General features: G+C 40.2%; 1 protein-coding gene across 1 annotated transcript in view; it reads right to left on the minus strand.

Moving 5' to 3' along the window:
• Positions 1-17807, minus strand: part of CDH4 (cadherin 4) — a 185508-nt gene that overhangs the window by 162710 nt on the left and 4991 nt on the right. Inside the window, exon 2 of the mRNA XM_019470656.1 lies at positions 6898-7074. Coding sequence (XP_019326201.1) covers positions 6898-7074 — 177 coding nt within the window. The remainder of the gene's footprint in view (positions 1-6897; positions 7075-17807) is intronic.

Consider the following 17807-nt stretch of genomic DNA (forward strand, 5'->3'; position numbering starts at 1 on the left):
ATTATTCCATTCTGCAATTATGGAAAAATGCAGGGCACAGGCAAGATTTAGTGTTTGAGTTTTTGCTGCAAGACTTCTGTCAGTAGAAAGGCATTTGTGCTCTTGGGAATCAAAGAGAGATTCACCCGTTTGTGGCAGGTGTTTTAAGCACTCAGCCTAACAATCTACCCACGCATGGCACTACAGCAATTCAACGACTAAATTAAATCTCTGAATATTAAATTAATGATGGAAATCTAAAATATTAATATATTCTAATTGACTATTCTCCGATAAATTATCTAGGCATTCTCAGCAATTTGATTTTACTTTCATTTCTTAAGGAACTTTCAGCTGCATAAATACAGCTATTAAAGCAATTCAAAAAGGGAACATTTTCTGCTCAGACAAGAGAACTCTAAACACAAAGAATCTAAAAATTTCTTTCATATGATTGATTAAATCATAGAGCCCAAGACAGCTGAATCATTAAATGACTGCTTTCCTTCAGTCCCTCTGGCTTTAGCAAGGACAATATAAATTCCCCATGGGTCTGAATACAAGGAAATACAATATGTATAATTACAGTATAGGCTTGAATGCTGTTGTAAGAGAATTTCAAATGGAGCATTTATGCTGTAGCTGCACTTTTCAATCCATAATGCTGTGTGTGCGCGTGCATGTAAAGCCCATAAAGCACTGGGCATCTGCTTTCTTCGACCTAGATTCCCAAATGGCACACGCTGGTGTAGCCCCACCAGCTTTGGCAGAGACGCGTGACTTTACATCAGGATATGGCCTATTTCTGTGAAATGCTGGAGATTACGAATGACATCTTCATACGCCAGGGAGAAGGCAAACAAAGGAACGTAGTTTGAGGAATATATATAGTGTGGTACATGTTTAGGAACCTGCTTTAAACTGCATGTTTATAAGAAATTTCAAATGGACGTGTCAAGAAAGCAGCAATGAGTCGTATCTCCCTTTCTCCATTCATTCCAAGTGTGCCGAGCCCTGGTTTGGTAACACACAGACAGAGGACAGATCAATACCAGAGCCAAGACCGTGGCAACACAAATGTTTAATGAATCATTTTCCTGCTAACCTTTCTCTGTTTGGCGTCAGGTTGGTTTGTGGCGTGAAATCACAGTCAAGAGCCAAGAGCTGTTGCAAACTACATTTTTTAACCAGCTTTCAAAGAAAGGCTGTGCCTCTACAGAGCAAGACAACATGCACAATGTCCCATTTCCTCTCCACTCTCTGGGCTTGCTCCTTCTTATGTCTGTCTGATTGTCACAATAAAGACCAAATCGCCTAATTTCTGAATTTCAGCTGGTGATGCTCACAAGGGTACCGAAGACGAGATGTACTGAGAGCCAGAACTAGCAATTTTTTTTTTGTTTTTTTTTTGTGGTTGGTAAGGCAAAAGAAACACCTGTTTCTGTGAAGAACAAGGAAGACCTAGGCCTATTTGTAATCAAGGCTGTCCATGTCTCTCTCAGGAAAAGTAAGGTCTGATGTCCTTTGGGAAGCATTTGCAAGGCCTTTTCTCAACAAACCTTCTCTCACCACAGACAGATGCCATCTGTCTTGCAGCTGGGAGTTAATGGATTCTGAACTGCCAATTTCACAGCAGTAAGCAACGAGGTTGATAGAGGAGGCATGAGGGATTTCCTACAATAAAACTATTTAAAACAGTGCAAAGGTGCATGCTGAAATAGCCATGATGAGCAAAGGAAATGGCAATATTGAGGGCTGATGGTCCAAGCCTGCGGGGGATTTTGCAGCTCAGTATAACTCGTGTATCTCCAACACCGGGATTTTAGACTTTTGGAGAACTGTCTCACTAGACCTATTTCCTGCGCCAGGATGGGCTACGGCACACAAACAGGCTGTGGAGCTCTTGAGTGCGCTATCAACTTTTTTCATATTAAGTATCCAATTTCACTGTATAGCTTAACATGTGCTGAACCCAGCCATGAGTCCACTGTGGGGTTTTCTAGTGCGCTAAGAAGAGCTCTCTGCTCCATTAACATGCACTGTGCCGCATGAAACCCAACCAATCAACGACACCTCTGCTAAGAAGCAACGTAAGAGTCTTCAGGTATATTATATTCTGCCAACTTTCCAAACCACTTCAGGACTTTCTGATTAAATTTACATAAAACGCACCCTTCCCTCTTATTCCCTGTTATACACATTAGATTATTTCTAGTATTCTTGTGTCTGAGATTACCAGCGCTCGGATATGAGAGAGCATGCTGTGCCTGTAGCACGCAATCAAAGCAGTTTGTAAGAGCACCAAGACCCTGTCTTGGTCATCCTCAGTGCATTTTCATGCCGATGTAATGAGAATGAACAAGCTTTTAATTGTAAGAGATCTAGCGGGCAAATACCACATTCTTCCGTTCCAAGTTTAATAAAGTCAAGTTGGAAAAATTAAGAGTCTATGCAGATCAAGTTAGAGACAGGCAGCTCATAAGAGCTCTAGAAAGGTCCTGGAGATATTTGGAGCATTCATAAAGGTGAATATTGTTGCAGCGGTTGATAGAGGAGCCTGTTATCTAAGCATGCCATGACCAAAGGCCGGTCCTGCACAAGACTGTTGGTCTTTTAAATGAATGATTTTCATGCGGCCCAGTGAGATGGGCCAAGACTTCAGCCTTGAAAACTGACTCAAGATTCCCATTAGAAGAAGCTAGAGACTTGCACGTGGATCCAAAACTGAGATACTTCTTGAAGTTCAGAAGAGGATGAAATACAAGATTAGCTAATAGATAATTAGCTAATAGATAATTAGGTAATAGATAATTAAGAATTAGCTACACATGTAGCTAAAAAGGATGAGTCAGTGAGAAAATAGATGGTACTCAGCAAGGGCGTAACTATTTAATATATTATCTTAGTTGATCAACATGCCTGTTTGAGTCATTTGCTTGGAGAAGGAGGAGGATTTCGTATTGTTTTTGTATTTTTAATAGCCATTTTTATGGACCTCATAGTTATAATAATGAGAGTACCTGACAATTAGTAACGAAATTATCCTCACTACAGTAAAATATTTCACAGCATGTAAAATATTACTCCTAATACAAAGGTGGAAGTGAAGCACAAAGAAATTAAACCCAAGAATTAAACCCAAGATTTTCATAAATGTTTGCAAAATAAATACGCATATATCAATAAAATTTGATAACTGTTTTCTCAGCTCAAAGACAAAACCAAAATTTGCAAAACATTTTTCATACCAATAAAAATTATTTTTGGTTTATACATGTCAGATGTTTATTTAAACTCTTTGAAGAATAAGTGAATCTTTTCAGCAGCCAAAACTAATCAGAAATTCCTATTATTATTTTTTACATATTATTTTTCTGAAATACATTTCCTAGTGAGTGTGGTTGCTGCATATGAACAGACACGGATGTTCCTTTGAAAGAAAAAAACCCTGTAATTAACAGAGGGTTTTTTTGGCAGGGATAATGTTGTGATTTCTTCCTTCTTTCTTTTTTTCTTACTCAGCAAGGGCGTAACTATTTAATATATTATCTTAGTTGATCAACATGCCTGTTTGAGTCATTTGCTTGGAGAAGGAGGAGGATTTCATATTGTTTTTGTATTTTTAATAGCCATTTTTATGGACCTCATAGTTATAATAATGAGAGTACCTGACAATTAGTAACGAAATTATCCTCACTACAGTAAAATATTTCACAGCATGTAAAATATTACTCCTAATACAAAGGTGGAAGTGAAGCACAAGGAAATTAAACCCAAGATTTTCATAAATGTTTGCAAAATAAATACGCATATATCAATAAAATTTGATAACTGTTTTCTCAGCTCAAAGACAAAACCAAAATTTGCAAAACATTTTTCATACCAATAAAAATTATTTTTAGCTTATACATGTCAGATGTTTATTTAAACTCTTTGAAGAATAAGTGAATCTTTTCAGCAGCCAAAACTAATCAGAAATTCCTATTATTATTTTTTACATATTATTTTTCTGAAATACATTTCCTAGTGAGTGTGGTTGCTGCATATGAACAGACACGGATGTTCCTTTGAAAGAAAAAAACCCTGTAATTAACAGAGGGTTTTTTTGGCAGGGATAATGTTGTGATGTCTTCCTTCTTTCTTTTTTTCTAAAAACTTTTTCATTTAATGTATTTATCAGAATGAAATGGTTTAATGAGCAGAGAATTATAGTTGATCCCAGCTGAACCAGATAGGGCTGCATTTTGAGGTATGTGGCTCCCATCAAGCTGCTTTCACCTTTGCTACGATTTAAACTTCATTCAGGCACAGCCTTGCTAAAAATACTGACAAGTAAGTAATCAACTTCGATAAAATGGAATTTTTACCTTCACAATAGGAAGCAGGAGTAGGAGGAACCCGAAAGATTTGCCTATGCATTTCAAATTAGTCTGACCTATAAAAACGCAAACAGCAAGTCGTACTATGAAAATGTACTTCTGGTAGGGCTTTTTGTTTTTTTTAATATTCAGATTTTTCATGCCATCCCTCCCTCTCCTTGGAGGTAACCAGAACCAAAGGTAGCGTAATAGAGGGACTGGTTTCCATTAGTTAAACCTATAAAATGTAAGCTCAAGCAGGGCTCTCTGGACCAAAAAAAGTTCAGTGTCCAGAAATGAGCGTTAGGTTTGAACGCTTTATATAAAGTAGCAGAGAAAACTGTGACAGACTTCCTTCCGTTCAAATGGGATCTGAGCTGTAACTTCACATGTGCACTTCTAGCTCCAGTTTGTGAGCAGATGGACACAAAAATATTCAGCGCCCGGTGAGCAAAAGCATGGGAAATCAGATCAAAACTGTTACCTAGATTTAGGAGACAGCAGAATGCTCCAGGGCAATCTGAAAATTATGTGGATGGAAATAATCAGATAGTGCTGGTCTTTGAAGACGTTGACTTGTCCTATTCTGGATAATTAAAGAGCAAAGGCTAACAGGGGAAGCTGTAACGCCTGCTAGGAATCACCCAAGTTTCACGTTCAGGGGCCAGCAAACGGGCCAGATGCTGCAGATGAGCAGAAACTCCACCCAAGCCTGAAACATCAGGGGTCTCACACTTAATCAAGTTGCACTCTTTGTATGATCTCCCCTGTCATTACGATACTTTCTGTATGTCAGGTGAAAAGGAAAGCAGCCCTTTGTCAGCCATTTCTTTCCTTCCCACCCCATTTTTTACTTCATTTTCAGTGTTTCCTCTAGCATCTGTATTTAAAAACTGCAATGGAATATATCGCTGAAAATCTGGGAGCTCTGTGTTTCCATCAGTTAGGTAATCTTTCCAAGGTTACTGGTAGTTTAAGTGATGAATATCAATTCTTCTGTACCTGTATAAAATTTATTATTTGTCACTTTCATGAATACTGGAGTTTCGCATTCTTAAGTCCTTCTGTTTCATCTCCAGACTGTAGGGGGAAAAAGTGCCACAGAGATTTCAGTCCTTATAAATCAAAAAATTTGCCACGGTAAGCTGGTGCCAAGTTGTCCTCTTGCTGTCTAGTCAAAGCTCAAAAGAAATCAGCAGGGAGTGGGACAGGTCGTAAGTTCATTTTGCAAGTACCCCACTTACTTTTCACAGGAATTCAGGAATTAATCTAAATTATTAATCTGATTTAGAAAGATATTTCTGACACATCAGGTTATTCTCCTCTTCAGGCATTTCTTCAACTTAGTAGGACAACACATTAATGGGTCACTCCATACCCAGCACTGCTAACCACACGAGTCTTGGCTTCCCTCCCTGTTTTTCCAGGACAGGCATAAAAATATTTGCCACCTACTACTTTTTTATTCTTTGTCGTACTTCCTTAATTGCACAAAGAAATGACACCAACAATTCAAGTTTACCCAATACTTGGTGAATTGGGAACACGCACCTTCAGTCATTGCATGAGTTATTGCAAAATTCACCTGAACTTCTAAAGGACTCAGCAAGCTCCTTTCTTCCTCCCAGACATGGGTTGTGCAGAAGAGTATCAGCTAATCAGTGTGAAACAGGTAATGATGACAACTCATTTGAATGCAGGCACTGTTTCAAGATGACTAGGTGAACTTCCTGAGAGGGGATGCCAATGACACACCACCATTGCTCAAAATAAGTTCTGAAATTTTGTAATTGTCGCCATTTTCTTCCAAGGGAACAGATGAAAAAGTCTGCCAGGGAATTCTTTTTTTACAGCTAATCTTTCTACTGCTCCAAAAACTGAAACCAGCACCCGCAAGAGGAACAGCAACATGTATTTGTATTTTGCTAACACTTATCAACGGCAATAATATATCAACCAAATGTGACTGTCAAAGGCCCCTTTTCCCTTCTTTTTCTTTTCCTGTCATCCAGTAATCATCACAGAAAACCACATGGGTAAACTTGATCTCAGAGATCATCCTTGTAAAGAAAGAAACTAGCACCATACAGAGGGTAAGGGATCCATCTGCAGCGGCGGCAGGCAGCCAACCTCCTCGAGCCCCGCCACGCATCTGTACTCCAGCTCTGCGAAGGAAGGGAAGGATGCAGCACCCCCTCGTCACTGGGAGTCACCAAGCCCAGCTTTACACCTGCAGCCGTTTTCTGGATGAGAGCGTGGGCAAAGTGCCATCTTGGCAGCAATGCCAGCGTCTCTTGAGGGACTGGCTGGAAGGAGGCGATTAGGCTGCCGTTCAGCTGGGGGAGGGCAAACTGGGGCAAGTCACTTTGGAAAAGAAGTGTTTCAGCAGCATGTAAAAGGCAACTTCTCTTGCACGAGGGAGGAAGAGCAGAGACCCTGTGCTTTGAGCCAGACTTCCCATGCCATGGGCTTGGACCACACCTACTACTTCACTAGACCCACTGAAAGATTACCATTATTATTATTATTATTATTATTTCTGTTTCTTTTTTTAACTTACCCGAACCAGCTGCTGCGGAAAGGGTCCTCTGGAGTTTTCTGGCACGTTGATCGGTGGGATGACCCAGTCTCGCTTTTGCCGCCGCAGGCCGTTAGCGCTGTGATGCTGGCGCCACGGGAGTAGAGTGTCGCTTTGCTGCTGCGCCAGTTCTCCGGGCACAGTCTTCCTTCCTTTTGGCTGTTTTGGAAACAAGAAAGCAAAACCAGTTAACTTCTTCCTCACTTCTTAGGACTTCTCCCAACAGCGGCGCTTCCCTGCGTGCAAATGGTCACATGTAACTGAAAATTATTAACATGATATATTTCTGCACCATGAAGACACAATATACTGGCAACTCTGCTGCCACTTCATTTTCACAAATATATGGAGCTGTCACTCTCAAATCAAGATGCCTCCCAGAATATATCGTCTTCATTACACCAGCAGCAGGGAGCTTTAGCAGCACATTGGGGTAAAGAAGTTTCTGCAAATTTCTAATAAATGCAACCTACCAGAACACAAAAAAAGGGACAGAATTCCTTTACAGCCTATGTCATGGGCCCAGTTTTATAGTATGAAGTTACCCTGCTCCTTGGCATTAACAGGGTTACAGAACCACGGTCTGTGGTTCTGCAGGCGTATCCCACCAAACCAAACAAACCACACCACGGGGACAGTCAGCTCCACGGCTGCAAAGGTGAATTAGTTCAACTTCTTAGTGCTTCATGAGGAATGACCTTTTCCTAAGAGCTGGGTTTTGAACACAAATCCCAAACACACATCTCCCCATGCAGCCCGGGAAGTGTAACACATCTCAGTTAGAAAACAATTTTCATTATTTGGCGTGCTTTTGAGTCCTTTGTGATTTTTTTTTAAACTACGGATTCTGCCCATGGCATACTTTGGTGTTGGACACATTAAAATGCTGTGGCATAAAAATGGAAGTGGCGAGACCATGGTTTGGACTTAAACAGTCTGGTTCATTATTAGAAAATGTCTGCCTTACAGAATGATGAATCAATGAAATGTAGATTTGGAGAAGCTCTTCAGAGGTTACCCAGTCTCAATACTTAAATACTTCGTGGCCTTCTAGGATTCCAGGCATTACTTCTGGCAAGTCCGCAGAAAAGACAGCTAACAAAGACAAGCTTTTTTTACCATATGGTGACTTGCGCTCCCACCAGAAAACATTTAAACTTTCACAAATCAGAAAGATCGTAAGCCACATTCTCTTCATTTGAGGTAAGATCCAGTGGGAACACTATTCTCTGCGTTTTACAATTTTCAGCTATTTTTCTCAAAAAAAACCCCACCCAAAAAACAACACCCCACAACCCAAGAACACCAGGAAAAACCAGCAAAGTGTTTTTTGAGGCTCCTGCAATTTTAAGCCACACTCACTTTTAGTCTTACTCAAAATATACAAACTCAAACATCCTACAAACATTTGCAAGCATTTATCTGTAGGCACTGATTTCAGTGGGAATCATTGCTTCGGGGTTTATAGTTTGATGTAAATCCATCTATTAGTACATTTCAGTTCTTGATCTGGAAGTGCAATGAAGCAGGCAGTCACCTAAAAACTATACAGTATATGAAATTTAAACAGTATATGGAACTGAGTGGTGGCTCCAAAGCTGTGTGGACCTTCTGGATGCCGAAAGCTGGACATCGCAGCAAGGAGGCCACTCATACAGCTTGATCATGGCTCCGATCTGTGTTACCTGTGGAGGGCAGACATCCACTGGCTGCAATGGTTGGAAGCATTTGTGCAAAAATGCAGCTATTTTTACCGCAAACCTTCCAAATGAGCCAGTTCCAGAGCTGAATTTTCACAGAACAGACAAATGTGGTCTTTTTCAGTCACACACATAGCCACGTTTCTCAAATCCTCTCTCATGCTAACTCATGCCACCAAGGTGACTGCTGTTTTGTGTTTGCCTGAATGCTGTTTTATACACCTTCAACAAGCATCGTCACTAAGCTGCTGCAAGATCACTATACCACTGTCAATATTTAGATGTTGTTCCAAAAATACTCACTTAAGTGTGTAATGAACAAAGAAACAGCATCATGATGCGGCACTGGGAGACCTTCTCGGGATATTCAGGATATTGTTAAGTACTGTTGAGCTCATCCTTCCTACGGGATGCAATATGCTATATCCGATAAAGTTTTCATCTAAAAAGGGTTTTATCACCAGAAAGGTATCTTTTCTGAACACTGATGAAAACAATGTTATCTAAAGAAGATACCCAGAAATGAATGTCAACATGAAATAGGACTACCAGACATGAGCTACAGAAAGTGGATATCCCCTTTTTTTTCAATTGACTTGTGATTCCCAAATGGGGATCCTTTGAGAGCAGGTATTTGGATCAGTTTATATAATTGGCAAGTGAGCGTGGGGACAGATTATGAAAGGATGGTCAAATAATTTGTGCTCTGCTGAGTTTACACAGTGGAATGAGTCTGAACTAAAGACAGACTTGAGAATTAACATGAATCCCAAAGCTCCATGTATACTGAAATAATTAGTGTCAGCTCAGCAAGGCAGTACCAGCCTTTTTAGTCTTTATGAAATATTTGCTGGCAGGTGACTAGACAGTGACTAGCTTGCTTGTCACTCTTGATGTTTTCCTACATTAGAATAAATCATCAACATGACTCTGAATTTGGTGTGTAGAATTTCAGAAGCGTCTTGCAACAACAATTTTTTTTTTTTTTAAACAACAGCTCTTTTTTATCTTCATTTGTTGACGATGTATTCTCATGACCTTAATTTCTCTGGTGTTGTTTACATACGTTGTACATGTTTTCTGCTGTTTAAAAGCTGTGAGACAAATGCAGTAACAAAGTCTGGTGAGTACAAATGCCAGACCTATTCAGATCTCTGACTGAAACATCCAAGAACAACTCTGGAATAACAGCAACGACTAACTATGAGCCCTAGAAAACTCTCCTGTACTTTTGAGTTTGCAAAGATCTGAAGTTCAACTCAAAAGCAGAATGTTACACCAAATTAAATTAATTATAAAATACAGCTTACAATTCTGTTTTTGCTGAGTAACAGTTTTCACTGAGACAACAACTGCTCCTTCTCTCATGGCCTTACTGGCCATATGCTTTCCAGAATCTCAGGCAGAAATTTTCAAAAGATAAAATATTGCTCTACCTTTTGTAGTGTCATCAGAACACAGTCTGTCCATAGTCCTTCTCACAAATCAAGCACCTCTAGTGCTACTGCTTTAGGGTGACATCCCTCCCATTGCTTTTGTGAGGCGCCATCACCCTCTTACATATGGCAAAAGGATCATGGGTGTTTGCAGCAAAACAGAGAAGCCAGTCCATGAAACACATGCCCAGTGGAAAATTAAATCCACTCTCCATTCTGGAAATTACATGGTGACATTTATAATTTGTTACAACAGGATCAAACACCAAGCATGGAACGTGTGAGCATGGTCTTTGGTAACAGACAGACAATTAAACGAGGATATAAAATAGTCAGATAATGTAGTAATTATGCCTGTCTCTTACTTTAGGACATTGATAAGCTAGAGAAATACAGCTGAACCAGAACAGATGAAAACCTTCAAGTTCAAGGAGAAAAAGTGATTACAAAATGTGGGATGAAGAAAAACAACAGAAGAAAAGACCATGCTGGGATATAAATTTGTCATGAATTTGGATTCAGTATGATCTAATGCCTTAGTATTCATATTAGGGCAGAATTTTTTAGAGCTTGCTAATGAAGCGATGTAAAGTGTGCCGTGCTAGCTGTATTATTTAAAGCCTACATTCTGCAAACCTGGGATCAACACTTTGCTCTGACTTGTCCAATGTCTCTTCCAATGGGCTTGTGGCCCATAACTGCAACATACGTATGCACAACACCAACGTGGGCAAATCATAACGCAGCTATTGCATCTTCTGCTAATAAAATGCTTCTTTCTCTGAGAAGTGCAACTACAATATTCGCTGTGAGCAGTTGTAGGACAGGGGAAGAGTCTCTCAGAGACCATCCTCTCTGAATTTGGTCAGGAAGTCACATTGATGAGCTGAAGATTAACTGCAGTACAGTGTGGCAGAATCTACCCTACAATTCCCCTTGCCGCTCTTTTGGGGTTTTTTGGGCTATCAGTTAAAGTCAATTAAAAACATACTGAAGTCAACTGGAAACGCTTCACTGAGATGACAGGTCGAGCTCTCAGAAAGCAATGCGATGTTGAAGGAGGCACCGTCTCATCTGGAAGGACTGTACAAAGATCTTTCTTCTCAAAGGTCGCTCCACAGAAGGTGTAGGGCTTTCTTGAAGTCCATGTCAGTGACTTCAATGGCATCTTACAGGAGCAATTTCCAATCCCTTTTCAGTCTAGCATTGCATTTAATGATGGTGAACACAACCTGCTGCATTCGGAAGAGGACACATAGCTAAACCCCTAGGGACTATCAGACTTTAAAACCAAACAGATTTAGGAAACCTTCCTCCGAACTGGTGAGGCTGTATGGTGCTCTGACTAACTCCATTTACACCATGGCATTGAGAGCTCGGGGAGATTCCTTGTCTGCATTTAGCTCTGGCAATAAAAGGTAAGTCAGAATAACCATCTAGCTAGTGGCTGTCTATGAGCTCCTGCCACTGTTACTCCGTGGCTTGTCAGCCTTCCATTTGTTGGGAGACCCAGGCTAAACTCAACCCCTACTCACAAAAGAGGTCGAAAAATAATTCACTGAAAGAACAGGACATGTGGGATACCTATAGCCCCCCAAGCCCCATCTCTGCTCATGAAAAGAAGGCTGCGAGTCACTGACTTTTCACTAGTCCACAAATAAAACCAGTGAGTGTGAAGAAATACCAGCTTTCTCCTTCCGCTACACTTAGCAGTAGCCAGTCTCGCCAGCTGGCACGTCTCCCCTCCCAGCCAACCTGCCTTTGATATCCGTCAGCCTCTGGCTACAGAGACATCTGGAAGTTATTATCCAGCAGAGCGTATCACAAACCCATTTACATAATATAACATCATATTTTGTGTTCCTGCTTAGCTGAACATTTTGGATCACTCTAATGTTTGGGTAAATAAGCCACCATTCTCTGCATATAAATAACAGTGCGTCTTAGGGTACGTTTGTTGAAGATTATTAATTTTATAGGGCTCAACCTGCAAAATGAAATGCTCTAGGATTCAGCACTAAAATATATTATTCTTGCACTTGGAATAAAAAGTACCTGCGATCAGAGGAGAGGTAATAAGGCTTTTATTTCCCAAGTATCAAAATTATTTACGATTTAACCAGTGTTTTATTTATATGCCAGTCTTATTATTTTTACAGGATCTTTAACACTTCACACTAGACATTTTTCAGAAAAGAAATAATACTTGGCTTGCTTTGTTTCTGGTGTCACTCCTAGGGTTTAACTGAAGCTACGTGTTTTTAATATATTTTTATCAATACAAGGGGATACAAAGCCACCTTTAAGTCCATTGCTCAAACATATTCCTCTTCATCTCCTACATCAATACGTATTTTGGAAACTGGTACTATTTTCTACCGAGAAAAAAATCTATTTAAAAATATTTAATCTGAAGCATTTTTGCTTGTTTCCATGGTAGCTGTGGAAAGGACAGGAGAAAATGATATTTACCAAACAGAAAGTAAGACAATGAAAATATAGCTTAGTTCTTTAACAAAGGGAACACGAGAGCGCTGCAAAATAAACATTTGCATGAATTCTGTTCTAAGGAGACAACATTTTGCTGACATCAGGGATGGCAGTGGAGGACGAATGAGCCCTTTTTTCCCAAAATGCACCGTTTCCCAAGTTTTTGATCTTTTAGCAGAGATAGATATTTCATTTTGTGTTCTCATACAGTATAATGAAAGGGCTGCAGAGGAAAAGGCAAATTTATTTATTTTAGGGTAATTGATTCTTTTCTATTTAGGTCATTGCTGAATTTGCCAAAGTTGGAGACAAGAAACAAATAGTTTTAGGAAGATCAGACTTTTTTATTTTAGACTTACTGTTACTACAGTCGATCTATGTGAAGGCATTCTTTAGGAACTGCACAGGTAAGGAATCCATAATCTGTTTTTCTCCTTATCCACCTTCCAGAAATCTGTTATGACTATCTACATTAGCTCTATTTACTAATAGTTGTAAGCTGTGGTAAATTTAATCAAAGATAGCTTCATGTCACGTCCCATTACCATCACGGCATAAATTGCTATTCATGAATGATTTGTGTCAAAGTGCTCTGAAAACTAGTGTTTTAGCAGCAAGATGTTCCAATGTGCACAGTTCTTCAGCAGGGGCATTAAATTAATGTGTTTGCAGAGAAGCCACTAATTGACAATGAGACGTGATTTTGGCAGTAGACTTCCACTTTAAAGATAATGAACAGTGTTCAGATACAGAGAAGAACCCCCTCTGCTCCTAAAACTATCTAATAATTTCTGGTATAAACAGGAATAGAGGGAACCAATCCTGACAGGATATTTCAAGTGCCAAATCAAGCTGTTTGATCATCATGACTTACAAAAGCAAACAGTGGAATTTCAGCGTTTGTGACCTTTATCAAATCTGGCTACATACAGTCAGGAATGTTATGTTTGGTTAGGAACTCATTAAACAAAATTACCTCTCCATTTATAGAAACCATACAATTACAGTATAAAACATTTTAATTAAATCAGCTAGTTAAGCAAAAATTCATTACTTTTTTTTTTATCAGCTAGCAGTGGCGCTGCATAGAGCAGTTCACATTAGAGTCAATTAGTAAGAAAAACTGTCAGATTTGGCAAATGTATGTGCTTCCAGAACACATCAGCTGACAGGGAAGAAAAAGTTTGACTAAAATCTAACAGAGTTACTGCCCCCAGAGGAGGAGAATGAGCCACGTAAAATGCACACACATGCACTGGCCATGCCAAATGCCCCTCTCTCCCAAGGAGTCTGTGTCAAAGCTGAGCAGCCACCTGTATCTGCACTGTTCCTTGACAGCTGAAAAATGAGGCATGCATGCAAATTTAAGGTTGTTAGGTATCTGGCTGGCTTTGCAGACTTTGGAAAATTTTATCCAATATAACTAATGAAACGCGATCAGTGTGACTGAGGAATCAAAATGTTCCGTAGTGTTTTAGGTCTGCAAAGCAAGAAAAAAGCTGAAGAAGAATAACAGGTAAAAGCAGGAAATTTTTAAATAGGGAGAACACAACACTCTGGTTTGTAAGTCAGGCAGGAGAAGATCCTTTCTTTACAAAAAATGCAGCAGGGCCCTTAGTGGGCAACTGTAATTAAATGCAAAGTTAAGTCTGGACTCCAGAGAAAAGAGACACCCACTCACTAGCTCTCGGCAAAACCCACAACGTAGCCATAGAAGACTCTTACTTAAAAAAACAAATCTAGGCTATTCTTTTTGATCAGAAAACCTAACAAGGTTAGTGGCCCAGATAAGGAACTTGTAGACACAGGCTGCAGCTAACATGCAAGCTTGTGCCTTGAGCCAGAACATGGCTTTTCTGGTGGCTGCTGACCAGGTCACCCCCCGCTGGGACAGAAGATGCTGATTTCCCAATACAATTTAATTGAAATTCAGAAATCACCTGAACCCACCCACACCTGTTTGCCTAAATGTTTGGTAAATTATCACCATTGTGAGTTAAAGTCTGGTAAGTTACCAGTGCACTTCAATATGCTTTGCTTTTGTACTAGCAGAATAAGGACACCCGCAGGCAACGCACGCTCACGTTCATTACTGAGCAGACATGGAATGCGAAAGGTATCTCTAAGGTGAGGGCAGTTTCGGCTGGGGTGGAGAGGCAGAGCTGTGCTGAAACTTATTCTGTGGTACCACACTGCACTGATGATTAGAGGTATCTCCTGGACTGAGCACTGCTTTCAAGATTTCAAATGATGTTCTTCCTCTTCCATTCTCTGGAAGAATCGCATACCAGAGCAGGTACATGAGAAATCCATCTGCCTTTGGTGGAATCTTTTATGGTTCCCACAGGTTTCAAGCATCTGTGATACTCTTCTTGTCATTGTCAGGCTCTGTATATTACAAGAGCCTTCAATGAACAGAGGAAGATGACATCATCCACAAAGCACAGCTCTCGATGTACTTTTCTTTCTCATTTTAAGGCTTGAACATCTTATCCCAACATGAAAAGTTCTGATGAGGCTGTTTCCTTGTAAAGTTCCCCACATCAACTTGACCTTTTCACATCCCCTTTGTACGATCTCATCTCACAGTGCTTCTTAGGTAGGATTGTTTAAGAAACATCTAAATTACTGTTGTACTCTACCTTCTAGTGTTTACAAAAAGACACTTCTATCCTCAAGTTAATGTCATTCTCGTAATTGGAAGAAGCCATACACAATGGCTTCAGAACTGCAAGTACTTCTCAAGAGCGTGGCTATTAAATTACAGAATACTACATACTTGTTACCTGTTCAGATACCTATAGGACAGGAATAAAGGTGGTAGATCTCGTCATATACTGTAAAGTAAAAACAGTTACTGCAGCTTGATATTAGTGCTCTCATTCTTCACATATCTTGTCGAGAAAAATGTGCGAAATATCTGGGCTAGCAAGCTGAGTTCTTCTACCCAGATAAAACTCCTAACAAATAATTTGAAAAATTGTTCCAAAACACATTTCTTTTGCTTCTAGAACTCTGCCTACTACAATTGTTCTTCATCACAGAAAGAAGCAGGAGCAAATCTACCCCTTAACAAGCCTGTGAAAAATTTTAATCTCATTTTATTTTTCTAAAGCCATGAGGTTCAAAAGATACATGAATTAAAATAATCATAATGAATTAAATGAAACAATATTCCTTCTCTTCATAATGTTTGCAAGTAAAAAGATCACAAGAGATTTAAGAGATCACAAGGACCGCTGCCACTTTAGCACAAAGCAAAGTAATTCATTCTGGTACTTCTCCCCAGTATTAGCATGCGAGTTTGCCCTTTCAAGTTATCCTTTGGTTATTTCAAGAGGCTCTTGAGAAAAGGCTGTTCTTCTTTTATTCCCCAATTCTGGAGTGCACCTAAGCAAATGCTTAAATTTGAACACGTGAACACATTCAATTTATCTCCATTTGCATGATGAAATTTAAGTGTGTGTTTAAATGATTTGCTGGACAGAGACAGTGTTTGAAGTCCCACTCCTCACTGGTGGTAATGACAGCCCGCTCAGCCCACCCTGCCACGCTGGACACCCACGCCTGGCTGGTTCTCCTCACTCCTCCAGCCGGCAGTGCCGAAGGGGCAGAACGTGACACAGCTGCACTACCATGAACCATGTCCAGCGAGCAAGGACCTGGCCTCCAGAGGTCAGGAAGAACTGATGCCCTTCTTCGCTCTGAGCTTGTAACTACCAAGCTGTCTCAGCTCGCTGGGCTAAAGAAAAGACAGGTGGACACTCACAGCCCCTAAAAAAAAGTTTATTTTAATGGATGTGCATGCACGAAGCAATTTTTGTCTTTACTCAAACTCATGTTTACACGCAACTGTCAATGGATTGCGACAGCAGCGAAGGCTTTTTTAGGAGATTCAGTCCAAAATATTTTTTGGAAGTGGCAGTCAGACTTCAGCAGTCAACAACAAAGAATGTGAAACCAGAGGTCAAAGGCTTTGATCTCGCAAGGGCAAGGCACACATCACAGGCAGGCAGTACGCAGCAGTCCAAGGGTTTTGTTTTATCAGAAAAAACTTATTTCTGCGTAGGCAGTTCAATCCTTAGGACTTCTTTTTGTTTGAAGGAAGACAGATCTGCAGTGAATTTCACTTACGGATGATCTTTCTAGTACGGCTTTGAGCCTGACCCTTGGTAAGATGCTGACTATTTAAGAACTAAATGCAGCAAGTGCAGCACTCGGAAACTTCCCATAGTGGGCTGATTTTCCAAGGCGATGAGCACCTGTATGTCATATCTTATCTTGGTTTCAGTGCAAGGCAATGTGATTCAACACACCTGAAAATCAGGCCAAGTAAGTTCACATGTTTTCACAAACAGCATTTTCATCTCATGCAATGATTAAATGCTAGATGTTCAAATTCACTTAAGCATGAGGTCAGACAAGGTCACCTGATGCATCTTCATTAGACTTCCACAATTAACATGAGCAGTCTCACTGGTAACAATTATATGATATTAATTTATTAGTCATCTGCTTTCTGATCTGTTCCACGGATCTGATTTACTAAAACCCCAAACAATGTCTCACAAGTTACCTATCTAGCCTGACTGACTGTGATCAGTCAAGGCCTTGTTTCACTGATGAGGATACAGAAATAAAAATGATGCCGGCTGCCGTTTTACTGGACTTAGTTACTACCTTGGATCCCCCCCAGAGGTCATCAAACAGGACAGCCCCAGCATAACAATCCAGTACTTAAAATGTGCATAAATATGTCCAGAAAAAGGCAAGATGACAAATACAGTCTCATTTCTTCAGCTCCTCTCTAGGGATAACACAGTTTGATGGGGCAAACTCCATCACCCTGATGCCATATATAGTATCTCATCCCAATGCAGGGGAAGGAAGGAAAGGGAACAAATGCGGTGGCTCTTTTTCCCATTTCTTCCAAGCACACCCACTTGAGAGCATCAGGAAGACCAGGAGCGCTGGAAGCACAACTCCCACTTAAGCTGTCATTTTCTTCCATCAAGGAAAGGCTACATCTTCATTGCTCCCAGGCCCTGTGCAGAGCATCCTGGCTAGCACAATAACCAAGGTCATAAACAAGATCAGTGCTGAATAAGCCTTTCCTTGCCCAGAGGCCTTTGTATTTGTGATCAGCAATAAAAGGCTGTACTGGAATTTAAAATCTCAGCCAGGTGAAATGCCAGAGATGGTTATTTAAAGGCTTTAAATAAAAAAAAAAAAAAAAACCTGGCTGTAAGCATCAGCTTTTCACACT

This window comes from Aptenodytes forsteri, unplaced genomic scaffold, assembly GCF_000699145.1.
Source record: "Aptenodytes forsteri isolate BGI_AS27 unplaced genomic scaffold, ASM69914v1 Scaffold47, whole genome shotgun sequence".
NCBI classification, from domain to species: domain Eukaryota; kingdom Metazoa; phylum Chordata; class Aves; order Sphenisciformes; family Spheniscidae; genus Aptenodytes; species Aptenodytes forsteri.